At 38.4% G+C, this 17,332-nt stretch overlaps 2 protein-coding genes across 2 annotated transcripts; one reads left to right on the plus strand and one right to left on the minus strand.

The window, feature by feature from the left end:
- The first annotated feature begins 3,454 nt into the window (after positions 1–3,454).
- Positions 3,455–11,762, plus strand: ncam3 (neural cell adhesion molecule 3). Its single transcript, XM_030783183.1, has 17 exons — positions 3,455–3,509; positions 4,204–4,284; positions 4,503–4,703; positions 4,878–5,012; positions 5,455–5,607; positions 5,865–5,982; positions 6,340–6,494; positions 7,158–7,291; positions 7,520–7,655; positions 7,944–8,111; positions 8,226–8,345; positions 8,742–8,744; positions 9,403–9,530; positions 9,920–10,088; positions 10,205–10,406; positions 10,998–11,123; positions 11,717–11,762. Exons 1-17 carry the CDS (start codon positions 3,455–3,457, stop codon positions 11,760–11,762), a joined length of 2,130 nt encoding a protein of 709 aa, XP_030639043.1.
- A 1,199-nt stretch (positions 11,763–12,961) lies between these two features.
- On the minus strand, positions 12,962–17,070 carry cd22 (cd22 molecule). Its single transcript, XM_030783184.1, has 6 exons — positions 17,010–17,070; positions 16,285–16,662; positions 15,874–16,140; positions 15,394–15,653; positions 14,303–14,427; positions 12,962–13,106 (listed from the first exon to the last, which is right to left on the minus strand). Exons 1-6 carry the CDS (start codon positions 17,068–17,070, stop codon positions 12,962–12,964), a joined length of 1,236 nt encoding a protein of 411 aa, XP_030639044.1.
- Between the last annotated feature and the right edge of the window lie 262 nt (positions 17,071–17,332).

Genomic DNA, 17,332 nt, shown 5'->3' on the forward strand with positions numbered 1-17,332 from the left:
AATTACATTGTGTTTATTGCTTTTCCAGGAGACACAGACAAACAAGACTTATTGTATGAACAAACATTTTAAGTCCTTAGCAGTAAAACGGGCTATAGATTCCGTGGTTACTTTTGACCTCGCCAAGTTGTGACAGGACAAAGTGTTTAATATTCGTGTCTTTGTGTTGTGTGTTCTTGCTTGTGCTAGCTGCATTAGCATCCACAGACCCCTCGTCGCCCGCATTTAGGTTTCACCATGCCGAATCACCAGGTGAGTGGTAAGATTTGTCGTGCTACCACTGTACCTAATCACTGTTCTACAGACCTCGCCAGTCTTTAGTACAATTTTGCGTCCTTCTTATGAAATCCAAATGTCTTCCAAACTTTAGATTTTAGATTTGATGGTAAACCGTGTCAGCGTTCTCCGAAGCGTTGTTCTTGTTTTTACCAGGCAAGCAAGGCTAACTCTCGTAAAAGGTAAAAGGTTAACGGGAGAGGCTGTACAGTTATTAGCGAATGAGAGATGTTCATTATTATTTTGATAGTAACATAACTTGTAACGTTGGATAAGCGAGTCTTCCACAGCAGCTAAATAGCAAAGTAGAAATAACAGCAAATCTTCGGTCCACCAGTTCATAACTTAAGAATCTGGACATCGAACGGTTCATAGTACATTTAGACGAACCAGGGGTCCGCCACCGTCCGCGTATCGACGTAGTCAGATCTTAACGTTAAAACCGGTATCCGATTCGTATCGGGGAATCGTTACACCCCTAATGATTACCACTGGCACCTGCTGACCACCTGTTACCACTGTGTTGGCCAAAAGGCAATGGTTTAAGTAAAGAAGCACTGATCTAGCTAAGTATCAACCTTACAGGATATTTTCAAGTTTAATGGGTTTTACCTACCTTTCACTTCCCAGTAACTTTTCAGTATGTAAGATGTAAAAGAAATTGACGAAAATACAGAAAATTCATTTTTATTTTACATTATGACAAAACATACAGGCTTAACAGTTGACCCAAGGGTGACTAAACAGTGGGGGTGTATGTTATTGAGGATTTTTTTTAATTGTTTCATCTGAGTCCCAAATCGCCTCGCAATTCACTGTAAACAGTGACCTAGTTTCCAGGATGTCCTCAATCAAAGGGGAGAGACAGGCAGTTTTGTTGACGGATTATTTCGAAATCTGATCATCTATCCGATTCTCTCCTCCGGAATCTTTTCCTTTGAAGTTAAGGATCCGCTGTGTGGGTTCTGATGTCAGATAATATCTATTAAAACTTAAACTACAAATCTCATGTCTAACATTCTAGGTCACTTAAGATTTAGAGTGTACCAGCGGCAACTTAAAGTATGATCATGGAAAGACATAAGAAATAAAAGAGACAAGCAAAACCCAAATGTCTGAAAACCAACAGATTCTGTGCACTGAATCATGAATCTGTTCCATATCTATAGAATAGTCTATGCCCCTCTATGACAATCACATGACCAGAACAATCCTTAAAACAACACAGTGTCACAAAAGAAATAAGATGAATGCACTGATTTGGTTTGTACACTGGTCCATATATGTTTTGTTAAAACAAAGAGAAATCTGCTGTGAAATGGAAAGCCTCTGACTTGATGTTTCTAAGGAGACTTGGGGCACTTACATTTTAATATTTGATTGTTTTGATGTCTGTGACATGCACCATTTCTTGAGCATATTACAGTTGGTCACTGTGGAAACTCATAGCAACCAACGGCTTGATCTATACATATCTATGGTTTTAGAGCTGCAAAGCCATTTCAGTATTCAAAATAGTTCAAAGCTGCTAGATTTTACATTCATTAGCATTTACAAAGACTAATCTTTCATGCCAACATTTCTGGTTTTCACTTTAGAAATCCAAAACTCTGTTTCTGATAAACAATGATTAATTATTTTATAAGTCAAAGTATTGGTATATTGTTTTCAATTTACCGCACTATATTACAATATAATAATTAAAATCAATACGCATTTTTCCATGAAATACATTCTCATGTAAATGTAATTTTAAAGCAGCAAAATCACACATAACAGGCAAGTACAGCTATTTATAAAAAGAAATAGTCAGAAACCAAAGTAGCACAGTTGCCTCATATACTTTTTATAGGACACAATTAAGAAAGTGTGTGTGTGTTGGGGGGGGGGGGGGGGGGTAGGCAGACAGCACTGGGGCCTAGACAAATCTGAAAAGTGAACAGTGATAATAGCAAAAGAAAAAAAAAGCATCTTGAAAATTTATAGTTCTTCTGTTTAGTTCTGTTCTTTAAAATAGGCCTATTTTAAATTTGCCAATGGTTAACTACATTGCTCATTATCAATATTGATCATGTAACAGAAATAATAATTTAATACAAATCCTACAGTAAAATTTGGATTAAAAGAGCATCTTGTCCAACAGCTATTTAAGTATAGACATGTGACGAAAATTGCACTGCTGTGGGTTTATGACAAAGCAGCACATTGTAGATGTTTATTCGTGTCTCCTGGGACGCAACCACTACAATAATGCATTGTATTTTGCACGCAACTGTGACAATGTTGTCCTGAGCCAGAACAGGTGAGTCAAACAATTGTCGTGGTTAACATCCCTTGGAGTGTTACAGAAATAACTTCTAGTTTATTTATTAAATCTTATCCTGCTGCTTAGCACAGTGCGTGACTACACGCGTGCGGACGTGTCAGTGTCATATCCTTTTAATATGGTACGGTTTTAAATTCTCTTTAGGCATAATACACATCTCTTATTAAAAGAAGCATTTTCTAATGAGGAGCAGAACAAAATTATAGGCAATCAGCCCTATGTTTAGAATGTCCTATTACGATCATTAATATCATTACAGCAGGGATTTCAGTTTAAAAACCACTTATTGAAATTTATGATGTTGATATATTGACAGTTGATTTCCAAATAATTTAGAAGAAAAACATCCTCCCAAATATGTATATAGAAAAACCCCACGTGTTGTTTAAATTTAAGTTTAAAGAACCAATATATTAGGCTAATGGAGGAGTAACAGGTGCCTGTGGGGGGCCTTGCAGTGCAATGACAGTGACACTGCATGTATTTCAATGATATGGACGATCATGAGATAAAAATATCTTCTCCCATCAAGTCTCAAGAGAGGACAACCCTCCTTTCATCTAGAGCATCGGACAGCAGCATCGGTTAGCTGCCGTGGCGCCTGCGAGGGTAGGGCGCTTTTTTTTCATGCATCCATTCACGTTAGCGGATGGCTTGCAGTAAGAATTTTAGGAGGTGGGTTTTTGAACCGGGAAGTATCAGGGCAGATTTAAGAGATAACAGTGTTCCTGTCTGTCTCCTTCGGGTATCCCTCATAGGATATAAGGCTGTCGAGCGCATTTCGCATTCCACATTTGACTAATCGCTAGTACGCAGCAGGTGGAAAGGACAGGACACGACGCTCTTATAGTGATGGCCGCATCAGTAATGATTTTGGAACTCTGTAGCTTCTTAATTTTACTCTCGAGTACAATAGGTAAGCATAATTTATCTTATAATTTATATGGGGACACATTTTCAATCTCAACACCTGCAAAAATAATTATTACTTTTTAAATGTAACAAGCAACATTTAAAAAAGACACTTAGTTCAATTTAAAGTATCATATGTTGACATATTTATTAACTGTCTCTGAATTTATTTTTGACCAACCTCATGAACATAATTCACAGTTCAGTATTTTTGTTTTGGGGTTTTTTGTTTGTTTGTTTTCAGTTACAATGGACAGACTTAGAAATTTTCTGAATTTGCTATTTCTTCACTTCACCATTTTACCACTTTACCACTTCGTTTATGCTCAGAACATAGATTAATTTTTCTGGTTCTCATTCCAGAGGTAGTGTTAGTGTCTATAGAGGAAGAAAAAGGGTGTTGTAAAGGAAGTCAGCCACCATCAAATACCTTCCTGGTTGCCTGTCAACAGTTCTCTAGTAGCTGCTTTTGGCCAATTTCCCACTAGGACAACGGAGAAATGAAACATATATGCATAAGCATGATGGTAATCGTAACAAAAGTGAACTAATTTCCCCAAGACAAGTTTCTTTGGTGAAAATGAATGGACTGTCTCTCTCTTTCTCTCTCTCTCTCTCTCTCTCTCTCATTCTGTAAATTTACTGTTAAAGTGTGCCGTGCTTCTTATTCTGTGTTCATTTTATTTTAGATGCAAAAAAGGGAAAAATGGAGATTATTTTGGCTGATCCAGATGTGCTGATTGGAGAGGATGCTCTGCTCCTGTGTAAAGGTTTGCTGATCTCTCATGTTAAATCCATATCATATGCTCAGTTTTCATATACAGAATCATGTGTTTAACATTTTGATAGAATTAAATAATTACTAACATTTATCTTGTAGAATACAGTCTTTTCCAAAAGCCTCAATATTATGTACATGTATGTATACAGCATAGTCATGCCAACATAACCATTCTTTCTGTAAAACCTCACTCTGTGCTGAAAACAGCTGGAGGAGAAGGAGAAATCAAATGGCTGAAGAATGAGGAGGATGTTGATGAAGATCAATATGTGGTGGAGAAAATTGATGAAACTACAAGCAAACTGACTATAAAAAAGGCTAAGCCGGAAGACAGTGGAAAATACACTTGCGAGTGCGAATTTGAGACAGGCCAAACTGATTCCAGATCAGTTGACATTTTTGTGTACGGTGAGGCTACCACTCCATGTTCACATCATCTACTGTTTTTTGGTGCCGTTCAGGGCCTTTATTTAAAATACTCCCAGACAATATCATTATATATATTGACACATGTACATTGAACTGAACATCTCAGAACATACCTTAACTCTCTCCTTCTTTTCTTTTATTCTTCACCCACAGACAAGGTGGCTTTTGGTAGTACAACGACCTACCATGAGTTTTTACAGGGTCAGACAGTGGTCGTTCCCTGTATAGTCACTGGGAAGCCAGAGGTGGAGGTCAATTGGATCTGGAAAAATCGCGTAATTGATGACGGTAGGGGGAGTGCCCATACAACGGCCTCTTCTGGTTACTCATGTGGTACGGGGTCTCCTCGCCTTCATTGCTCCTCATGATGCCTGCGGCTGGCAGAGTGCAGGGGTGGCGATGGTGGACGCGATGGTGATAGAGGGAAGGGCAGATAACAAACGTATGTGATTTGTCAGTCAAATCATTTGATGTTTTTCGCATCTGTCGGGAAACATCAGTAAATATCTTCTATCAGATTGAATTTCTTTCCGGTGGTGAGAATAAGACCTAACAACAATTTGATCAAATGCTTAGCCCTGCCCCATTTCATGTTAACGCCACCATTGACAACCTTAAAGAGAGTGTGTGTGCTTTTTAAGGCTTCTTTCTACATAGTGACATGAATGATGTGGTCTCTGGTATTGCTAATCTTTCCACTGCCTTTGTCTTCCCTCCGTGTCTCTCCTAGGTCATAAACACTTCAAAATCCTGCCAGATAAGTCTCTGGAGATACAGAACATTCAGAGGGAGGATGATGGAAACTATATATGCGAGGGCAAAATAAAGGGAGCTAAGGGACCTGACAAAGCTGCTCAACTTAGTATCTCTGTCGTTGTTAATGGTGAGTATAGTTGAAATAGCAATGAAGTGAATGAGGAGATATATTGTATTGTTTTGGTCTTTGCGCTTGAAATTCTCGTTATTCATCGCCTGTGAAGGATCTGAAATGTCTGTGACTCTCATACGTGCACTTCAGGCATCACCTATTTTGATGCTGTGCCCAGGGTTCTGGTCATATATGTGATCTGTAGTATTGTATGAAATATTATAAAGTTTGAACATGTCGCCAACTGGTCCTAAGTATTTTCAATTTTTTAGCTCCACCAACGGTGAAAATTCGTGAGGAGCTAAAAAAAGTCGTGGCAGGCCCAGAAACCAATGTAACTCTTCAATGTTTGGTCACCGGAGCTCCGCAGCCAACCATTTCTTGGACATAGTAAGTATCTTTACGTTAGAAAATGCATACGAGCCTCCGAGTTTTACTTCGCATTGTGTGTAATGCGCACATGTGTGTGTGTGTGTGTGTGTGTGTCTGTGTGTGTTTGCTTGTGTTAGAGTATAGTAAGAGTACAGTAAGAATGTGTGTCAGTGTGTGAAAACTGTGTTTTGCACTGTTTAGAGGTAGGTTGGTGTCCTAATGCAGCGTTAATGTGCCATGCCATCCTGTGTGTTTTTCACTTCCCTCTTCTTTTCCTGTCATTTGCCTGCATCTGCTTTATCAGTGCCGCTCTAATGTGCTGTGGCGATTGACCCATTTGCTCTGTCTCTCACTGCCCCCCCCCCCCCCCGACAGCCCTGCAAACTCTGATTTCTCCCGTTACATTTTCAACTCTGACAAGAGTCAGCTGGTCATTCCATCTGTGGTCAGGAGTGACTTTGGGGAGTACATCTGCACTGCCACCAATAAGATTGCAGAAAATAGTGCTACATTCACACTGGATGTCTCAGGTGGGACCTACAGATATTTTGTAATGTACTCCATCTCACAGTTAGACCTTAGGGCCTAAACTCAGGTCATCAGCCTGGTACTGTCTTTTAATAAGGATTCATAGCTCTTGGGTTTTTCCTTCTTTGACGAACCTTCCGTGAACATTAGAAGAAAAAAAAAACCAGTGCACAACGGTTGGTTGTGCATTGTTTCTCCTGCGAAACAGTTGCGTTATGTATAAGAGAAGACCACCAAATGGTTTGTTAGAAGGATGTATTCTCTTTGTTAGAGTATAAATGAGCCAAGCAAATGAGAGTTTACTCCAAACATAAGCAGAGATATCATGGGGCATTTGTTTTGGAGTAAACAACCATTTTCAGCCAGATTTCCAAGTGGGCCAAAACTGAAGTGAAAAAGACAAGAGTAAGACAGGGAACCCAAAGTCTCTCTGATCTTAGGGTTAAATTCTGAGTTGTTTGAATTTTACATCATAGCCTTCAAAATGATTTAGACCATCATTTCGTTCTGTAAGCATTTTTTTTCCCAAAGTTGCAGTCTTTTTCCTGTTCTATATTAGTTCTTTTGATCCACCTCCGTGTTCTGTCGTTTTATTTATCCGGTCATCGATCTGTTCAGCGCTGTTCTGCCCAAGCTGAATAGCTTGTGTTAATGATTGTTCTCAGAGCATCCTGTGGTTGTCCTGAGCCAAGAAGTGTTGCAGGTGGAGCCTGGACAGACAGTCTCCGTATCCTGTAACGCCACTGGACACCCGGCCCCCACACTTCGCTGGGTCAGGAAGAACTCCAACGAGGACTTGGTAAGACACCTCGGCCACTGGAGATAAATCTGTCTTTTTGAAAACTGAATAGAGATATAAGAAAATGCGTTGAAGAGAGGAAGACAAATAAAATGTGTTTTTGCTGTTGTGAGCTACATGCTTTCTCAGAGTATCTTCTGTGCCTATGCTCTCAGAGTCAGTGCAACTGTAAACAGAAGAAGTGTGTGTCGGAGTGTGTGTCTTATTTTGTATCCTCTGTGCGTGCAGAGCTCCTCTATTGGCCGGAGGAGGGTGGTGGAGAATGAGTTAATCATTGAGAATGTGGCGCCCTCTGATGGTGGCCTGTATTCCTGCGTGGCTGTGAATAATCTAGCGACTACCTCTCGAGACTTTGCCTTACAGAGTAAGCAATATCACTCTTTTTCCAAAAAAAAACTATGATTTATAATATATGTAATATTACAGCCACTCAAAAAACACTGTTACAGTGATAGAGAAGGATTTAAGCACATGAGGGTCATTGGTCTGTGATAAAACTGGACCAAGCCCTCTATTAAGTTATTGTTAGTGTAATACAATCCTACAGTGATTATGGTAATGACTGTCACCAGCAGTATGTGATCCAACAACATTATTAACAACAACAACAACAACTACAGTTTTCTTTTCTGCTAATGTTCCACCTTTCCAGCTAAACCAGACAAGCCAGTCCACATCACTGCTGCCCCAGGTCCCACTTCAGTTCATTTCACCCTTAACAATGATGTGTTGAATGGAGGCTCACCAATCACCTACTACGTAGCCCAATGGAGAAAAAACTCTGCACAGGATTGGAAACAAATTAACATTTCTCATACAGGTAAAGTCTTGACAAGAGTTCTCCAACATCATACATATTGGATCACAGTAATTATATCATGATACTTTGAAAGGGATTGATAGAATTTGACCAAACTGTGCTTTTCATGCATAGAGCAACTGGTGATCACATCTTTAGAGCCTTACACCGCATACTTAGTCCGCTTGGCTGCCCAAAACGCTGTTGGTTTGGGAAACTTTTCATCTGAACTTCCTGTTCGCACTCAGGGAATGCGTAAGTATTATCATCTCCATCTTTGCCATGTCATGAAGCTCTCATGCAAGTTTATTCATTTGTTTCTCGCTCTGTGTTTTTTTTTTAGTAGTTTTATACCATTATGAAGGACAATTCAGTCTGTGCTATTTGTTTCATTTAACATTTTATTGGAAATACCCTTAGGTTTTTATTTATGTCCCTTCCCATTTTTATTTGGAAAATTTCAGATATTCTTGTTTCATAATTTTGTCTGTATGTATGCATACCTTATGCTTCTTTCCATACCATTGGAGCTCATCTCATAATTATCTTCTTATCATCTTAACTTCATCTACTTGCTGATGACCATTTGCCATGTCTTACCACCCATTCCTGATCTCATCATCTCTGTTCCCATGACATCTACCAATGTAGAAGGTAAACAAAACACAGCAAAACCTATATGTATATGTAAAACATATATGTATATGCATATGTGTATGTATGTATACACACACACACGCGCGCGCACATATAAATATGTCTGTGTGTGTGTGTGTGTGTGTGTGTGTGTGTGTGTGTGTGTGTGTGTGTGTGTGTGATGCTGCATTATGAGACTAATGAAATGGTACAGATGTGGAGATTCACAGGGAACTTCTATAAGAGGCTGTCCCATCAGAAACGCTTTGTTCTCCATACCAACAGTTTGTTACAAAATTCACTACAAAGTTCTAGCTTTGAAATTAATTTTCATAAGGATATAAAGACGACACACTTAGATGATCTGAAAACAGGAAAGCACCCTCACAAGATTTCTTTTTACCAATGAAATCAGTACATCTTTAAAAGATGGCATGGCATTTCTGGATAGAGATCTGCTGCACAGTGTATTTGAGCCTCTTAAGTGGATTCTCTTTGTATCTAGCTGATAGATTTGGTTTGGAAAATATTGGATGGTGCTATATCAGACTCAGTGACTCATTTTCTGTTTCTGTGTGTATCATGCTTAAACACGCTGTGTTTCAACTCTGAAGTGTCATTTCTGCTTCATTTTGAGATATTCCTCTTCTGTCTCCACCTGTTCTCTTATCACTAGGAGAGCCTGACAGTCCTGTCCTGACAGCAAGCAAGAGCCAGGTGAAGGACAATTCCTTCTCGATTCCTCTCAAACAGCTGGACAATGGTGGCTCACCAATCACAAGCTATGCAGTGCATTACAAAGTGGTCAGTATCCTGTTTCAGATTCCCTCACAGTGCTTGACAGGAAGTTAACAAATAGTTTTTGCTTTCCTAGGGAGCAAAATTAATGATGCACCATCATGTCTGTTAGAAGTGAAAGCCATTTGCTCTTTCACACACATATTAGGATTGCTTTATCTGAAAGAATTGTCTTTGCTTGGTCTGAAAATCCTTGTTTCAGAAACTACTGTAGTGATTACAAAATTCATCTTCTAGAAGAGGGATTTAGTACATCTGATTCAATACATTTGTACAACATTAAGGGAGAAGACTAAGTTTGATCACCTTAAGTAAATTTACCAAAATGGATATTTGAAATAATTTTTTTAAGGGACACTCTTGCAAAGAAATTAATGTGCATGCATGTCTGCCAGGACAAGGACAAGGAAGATTGGAGAACTAAGTCATTCCCTGGAAATTCTACCAGTATTTACCTAGATAACCTTCAGTACAATGCTGAGTACCAGATGGAAGTTTTTGCTGTCAATCTCAATGGTTCATCAATCCCCGTCAGTTTTAATTTCTCCATTCCACAGCCGGCAGGTAACAAAGCTTCGAAAATGATCAAAAAACTATCACAGAGTCAACTCTGAACAGTGTAAGAAACGATAGAGGCTTCTCTATTAAAACCAACTCTCGTTTTGTTTCGTTTTTCACAGCTTCCAGTGGGCCTACCTTGGGCAAAGGTGGTGTTGTTGGAATAGTCCTGTTTATCTTCTTCGTGTTGCTGGTGGCTGTGGATGCAGCTTGTTGCTATACCAACCGCTGTGGCCTGCTAAGATTCATTGCGCTCAAGCTATGCGGACAGAAGGTGCCTGGTGAAAAAAGCTTGGAGGAGGGCGATGGCAATATAGCTACTGTGTAAGAAAACACCTTCATATAATACATTGGCTGTTATATATGGCACTAAGCATTGAGCAATAGTTTACTTTGGCTCATTTCCAAAAACCATAGAACATTTCCCTTCTCTGACCAGCTGTGTAAGGTAAATATAGTCTTGTGCATTGTGCTGGTGTGAATATTTGGAGGACAGACTAACAGAATACAATCAGTGTCTCTGTATGTGTCACAAAAACATATTGTGTGCCCCATCTGTCAGTTCTTGAGCAGTAGATATAACCCAGCTGGTGGCATGTTAGAGTACTGGTGCCTCATACACAGGCTAGCTGGCATTAGTAAGCTTCTGGTTGTGAGGCTTTAGAGTTGTGAGGCTCTCAGAGTTAACACCACCTAGTTTGGGATTTCCAGTGGATTCTGTGTTAATGTTACTGTGATCAATCTTCAGTTATCAAATATTATTTCAAGCGCTCCAGCACTACGACTGGGTTACTTAAGTGGACGCCTCTATAGGTGTTGAATTAGCACAAGGTGATCTACAAGGTATTGAACTTAACTCTATTAGAGCTTGAATTTCTGATTTCATATCTGCGGTGTATGTGTCCTTCAACACAGAGACTTGAAGTTCAAGGGACTAGACGTACCAAGGGCTAGCATTCCAAAACTACAGACACAAAATGGGGCGTCAGGTGGGGCTCAGTCGGAGGTCACATGCGACAAGGCGCCCCTCACCAAATTCGAGTAGGTGCTGAATCTCGAGGGTGGATGCAGCTGGTTTACACTTTAAAAAGCTGTGATCCAAAAAAATGGCAATAAGGAACACTTTTGTTTCAGGAGTAATAGTCAGCAGACGGTCGACTGAACTACTGAACTATTTGTAGTGAGGGGAGAGAAAATGCAAATTCAAAACTGAGGAAAGGTTAGGAAAGAAAGTGATATCCAAAAGCCATTTTTTTTACCCTCCATTTCACAAGCACTTAAATACCATGGTTTCATTGATGCTTGTTGTAAAAAAGTTTTTGTTCAAAAGCTTTGCCAGTTTTCTGCTGACCCGCTTCCCGTTCAGTTGATTATCCAGATATTTTTTTAATGAATACATGTGATAAATTGAATCTTAATCAAATTGAAATTGAATCTTCTCTGCAATAAACAGAGTGAAAACCTACTGGGATTAATGCATCTTCCTCCATTACCAGCGTGTAATCACTGACACACTTCTTTGTAAATGGAAACGATTGCAATAGCCCATGTACGGGTCCTTTCCGGATAACATTTCTGTTGACAAAAATCACATTCCCTTTTGCAGTTTTGATTTTATTGTTCTTTCCCACCAGGAAACCTCCAGCCAATACTGATCCAGCTGCAGATGCAGGAGTGTGATTTTATTAAAAGTGGATTGACTGGATGTCTGTTGATTTGTCAAGAATGCCTTTGATGCTGAACTGTGACAGAACAACTCCAGAGAAAATGACGTGTGTGTGTGCAGTGTTGACGTAGACAAATGATTGTCAATGTAAAACATTCATAATTTAATATGCTACTGAGAGGAGAGTTATTGTGTGACTGTAGTAGGTAACTGATTACAATATTTGGCTTCATCTCCAGTGTTACAGCTTTCAATTTACTGTCACAGAGAAAAGCTGTAGTGTATTTTCATAGAATTATTCACAATCCAGAGCCATTTGTTATATTTTAAAACTGTTTTTTATTTGCATTTTAGACAGAAAAGCAATGAAGCATTTTCTATATGAATGTTCCAAAAACATATAAAAAATATGCACTGTATAAAGGCAATATGAAATGACTTTTCACACAGGCTGAATGGTGGGTAGTTTACTCATGCTTAATTTATTATATAATTTCATCAAGTATTCATCTGTGATATATAGTGCATTAATACGTTGTGCAAATCAATTACTGAAAAGTTTTCAAAAGCTCATTTTCAACATTCGGCTCATAGAGATGTCAGGTCTGCTCTTGATATTAAAGTGATCACAATGTCACAGTGCATTACTTATGGGAGCAAAAAAGATTTTGTGACAATCGGGTGAATGTGCGTATAGTACCCTTAATTTAATGTTCTTTTGATAGAGAAACACTGATACCCCTATATAAAATGACAGAAAGAAAATATTAATCTATTTATTAACAGTTATCATGGTATTAACATGCTGTGATTTTCAAAAAGAGCATTTCATACTATTTTTTTTTGTTGTTGTTTGTTTGTTTTATTTTGTTTATTTTCTGGTCTGACTCTGAAGTCTTCTCTGCGACAGTAGAATTTTTTATGACCAAAAAGAAACTTAAAAATACTTTTGTATATATAGAGACATATTTATGCCGTCCTTTGTTACATTTCACTGTACATTATATGTAAATATGCTACTATTTTGATGTACTAAATAATGCAATACATGTGTTTTCATACAGTCTCTGTTTTTGGTGCAATTTTTTCGCTGACTGTGAAGTTTGAATAGAAAGTTCAAATCATTTTTTTCACATACGCAACAATACACTTACATTAGTGAGGATTATATGCTTTAAACAACAAATTACACAAGCATCCCGCTTCAAGCCTTTTATCGTGGGGCTTGGTGAGAGCAGCTCGCCCCCTGCTGGTCAGTTAAGACACGGACCTCTTGCAGTGGGCTGCGATGACTGTAATCTGCTTTTGGAAGGCTATAAATCACTGAGGTGCTTGCCTCTGCCTCCAGCGAACACAGCCTAAAACGATCAAGAAAAAGCTTTTCATGTTACAGTCATTTGTTCAGATAAAATTTAAAAAAAAAAAATGTTTAGATCATCAGCAGGACATATTAAAGTCTTCTATTTCTAAGCACATGAATTGTTAAACTAAGGAGTGCAGGCTTTCATGACACAGACTGGGATGAATGGTTCTTTAGACTCATGATTCATAGTTGATGGTTCATGGGATCATGGGATTATGACCACTTGGTCATTGCATTTGAGTGTAAAAGACACAGTTCAGGGCAATGTATATTTATGTCGAGTTCTACCACTGGTCATCACGATATTTCCCTGACAATGGAAAGTCTTAGTTAGGAAAATATGTGAGCATACAGAATGTATTTAGCATTAAGCATTAAACTATCATTTGAGGAATACAGCATTTTGGTTTGTTTTTGTTTTGATTTTTTTTTTTTTTATCAAAAACTGAGTCAAGACCACAACTATTCCTTTGTCTGTCTTTGTGAGAGAGTTATATTGTGTGGCATGTATTCAACACATTTATTGAATATTTATTGAAAATAGTAAAAATGTGTACATCTGATTATAATATTCTATGGTGACCATTTGAAAATTAAACTTTACTGAGAGAGATAACGCTACATTGGATCGTGAAATCCATTAAGCTTACCGCAAAATTCATCTGACTTAGAGTGTAACATGAAAGGATTATTCTTCAGAAAAAGCACCAGTGGTCGGAGAAGAAATTACAAACGGTTGAGGTGGCATACTCCCCCAGTTATCTATCTAATGTGAACAGGCTTTTTGGCAAGGGGTCATTTGCCAATGTGTAAGATATCCAGCTACAACAACTGTAACAAACCTGTCAGCTGAACAGATTGAGATGATAACTGCTATAAGGTAGACAATGTTGATTACTTGCTTGCCAACTGCTTTGCTTCCTTTAAACAAATTTCTAAGGAGGAAACATTTAGCAGCCAAATGTTTTGACAATAAGGTACTGTTGTTCAGTTGCCAAATGACTGGCCTTTACAGAGGTCTCCTGTTCAAGTTTAAGTGATTTATCAAATCGAGAACTGTCATTCTATGAATCACCTCCAAGTTAAAGGGTGCATTTAAAACAACTTTCCTATCTAGAGCCATGACAATACTACTGAGAGACAGTTCCTAGTCAGTCAGGCCATGCAAACATAATCATTCTGAATTCTCACCTTTCTGATTCTGAAGGTAGTTTTAGCTGTGCATACAATAAGACATCAGTGCTTTCCTCTGTCTCTGAGCAGTGTGAGAATTCTACATTCTCATAGATGTCTCCAGCAGCATCAGGACTCACCTCCTATACAACAGAATGGGGGGATTATCATAGGCCGTGACATAGAGTCTCATGGTAACACATGTGAGCAGCCTTATAAACTGAAACTTGTATTGTTAAAAACTTGGGCTTGACAATGGTAACAAATCAAGAAGTGCCACACTCTCCACTCTGAATATTTCTCTGGATTTCATTCTCTGCTATTAGTCACATTTGGTGTGTTTACATGGTCAGAGAAACTTAGATGAAATATGTAAAAGACTAAGGCTAGACAACTATCTTTTTGCCTAAATTTTGTGAAAGCAGTATGTTTTTTGGTCTGAAAAAAAGGTATGTGGCTGCTAAAAATCTGACAATCTACATGAAACGTTACAAGCTTCAAGCTAAAAGCAAATTTTAACATGTTTAACATGTATGACACCTTTTCTTTAGAAATCATTTTTATCAGGGGTGGTTTCCTCCTGTAAAAAGAGGAAAGAGGAAAGCGTTAACTGTTTTGCCTGGCTAAGTACTGAGAGCACATTATATGAAGAGATTCATCAAGTAAGATAAAAAAAAAAAGAGATTCTGACAGTTGGCAAATAACGGAAACTCATTTCTGAGACATGAACTGCAGCAGAAAGAAATTGCAATGAAAAGCATATTACAGCCACTTCCTGCTCTGTTGCGTGTTGGATTTTCAACATACCTTTCCTCTCGTGTTTGAGCCGGAAACCTTTGGTTGTAAATCAAGATAACTGAGACCACAATGCATCCAAGAAGAAAAACTCCAAGAGCAAGCAGTACAAATGTTAAATGATCAGGACCTGCCACATTGAGGAGAGAAGATCATATTTGATATACAAAATAGTTAGGTACTTCACCTTGATGAATGTAACATAGGTGCTGAATGTAGTATGCTAGAAATAGTGTGCTCTCTGGGTTTTATATTTATGTTTGTTTTTTTGTTTGTTTAACACCATAGAATACAATGTAGGTGTAACCTTTTACTTGTAGGGTTTTAACTGTTGAGTTTATGGAACCCAGGGCGTTTCTGGCTTCACAAAAGTACTGTCCACCATCTTCATTGTTGATAAACACTGTGAAACTGCGGCCTGATCCTATCTGTGAGGTAACTGTCCCATTAATTGTGAACCAAATAAAGTTTCCAGCAGCTGGGTTGGCTTGACTCTCACAGGTTAATGTCAGTGAATTTCCTTTTTTGATGATTCCAGGGGGACTGAGTGCCACAGAAACATTTTTTGGTCTATCTAGATTGAAACAACCCAGCATTCCACAGTTCAGATATTGCGTACTTCAAATTAATTGTGGTATAGATAGATAGATAGATAGATAGATAGATAGATAGATAGATAGATAGATAGATAGATAGATAGATAGATAGATAGATAGATAGAGTGCATTAAACAAGTATATCAAACATGTTGTCTATACTTTGTTCAGTCATTGATCTGCATAAGTGGTTCATACATCTCACATCAAGCAGCAGCCTTTGGGCTGAGATCCTAGCATCATGTGCTAGCTCACAGGAGTAATTGCCGTAGTCTTCAGGAGAAACTGAAAGAAGTATGAGGCTGCTCCCTGTGACCTCGTCAAGTTGGCGGTCATCCTTAAACCAGGAAAATGGAACATTTGTGGGGGTACAAGTGTTTGTGCCACAGGTCAGGGTCACCCTTTCCCCTTCTTCAATGTAGTCCTTTTTTCTGCTTGAATCTACCCGTATGCTGAGGGGTAGGACTGACAACAAAACAAGAAATATGTGCCTGGTAAAAATCAGTGCAGTTTGGTTTCATTTGTGGGAGGAAGTATTAAAGCAATATGACTCTCTGAAGAAAGCTGTCATAATCAATAAGAAATGACGGGATGTATTGAAATATTAACCTGCTAACTGGAGAAATATTCCACCCATTCCTGTCCACATCTCTCCATACGAGGTTGTCTCAAATCGAAAGAAATATCTCCCGATGTCACTCACAGAAACATTGTGTAAACGCAGTGTACACTTTTTGTCTTCATTTTCAAACTCTGTTCTTCCCCTGTAAGATTCTTCAATCTGTTTAGAATCCGTGTGGTAAACAAACACACCTTGCTGCGAACCATCCTGCTTTTGACGCCTTCTTGGCTTGAACCACTTAAGAGTGTTTATTAAGAGTCCCCTGGGGTAATTGTATGAACAGGAAAAATCCACAGTGGAACCTTCAAGGACACATGCATCATTAGATTTGTACTTAACAGCCCATTCATCAGAGGGCATAACATCTGAAAAACATCCAAAGTCATAAAAATTACATCACATATAGTGCTGTACTCTTTTCTGTTATATTGATAGAACTGGGATGATCTTTACTGATAACTTCAATGTTTATTTATTTTATATCATTTTAGCAAAATTTTGACAACGATAGAAATATTCAACCTGTGTTTTTTTTGTGTCAAGAGGGAATCGTTACAAACAAAAAGAGTCGAAAAATCTACACCAAGAAATGCTATCTTGACAGAAAAGCCAATTTAGGTACCTCTTTTAACAGTTCAGACACAGAAGAGAGGATCTCTGGAATTTAAATAACACAGGGTTAAAATACACTATAAATTACAGTAAAATTTACCTGCTATTGTAAGCTGTAGGAATATCCATAAACTCAGCATTTCTCGTCGTTTCAAAGCCATTCTTCTTAATGAGAATACTGTTGCAAGACTCATAACATAAGCTTTTACAAGAGTTGCCACATCAAATGATTGCATCTAACATAACTTGCATAAACGTGATCAAGCATTTGTTAAAGGAACATGTGGCATTAAAAGTTCCTCTTTTCAGTTTTTGTTTTTCCACTTCTTTACTATGAGGTGCTTGTGTGACCACTTAATAATCGTTTGAGGTGGCATATGACATTGCTGTGGTATTGTTTTTTGCTGAGGGACTTTTTCTGTT

The sequence above is a fragment of the Chanos chanos genome, chromosome 8 (genome assembly GCF_902362185.1).
Source record: "Chanos chanos chromosome 8, fChaCha1.1, whole genome shotgun sequence".
Taxonomy (NCBI): Eukaryota; Metazoa; Chordata; class Actinopteri; order Gonorynchiformes; family Chanidae; genus Chanos; species Chanos chanos.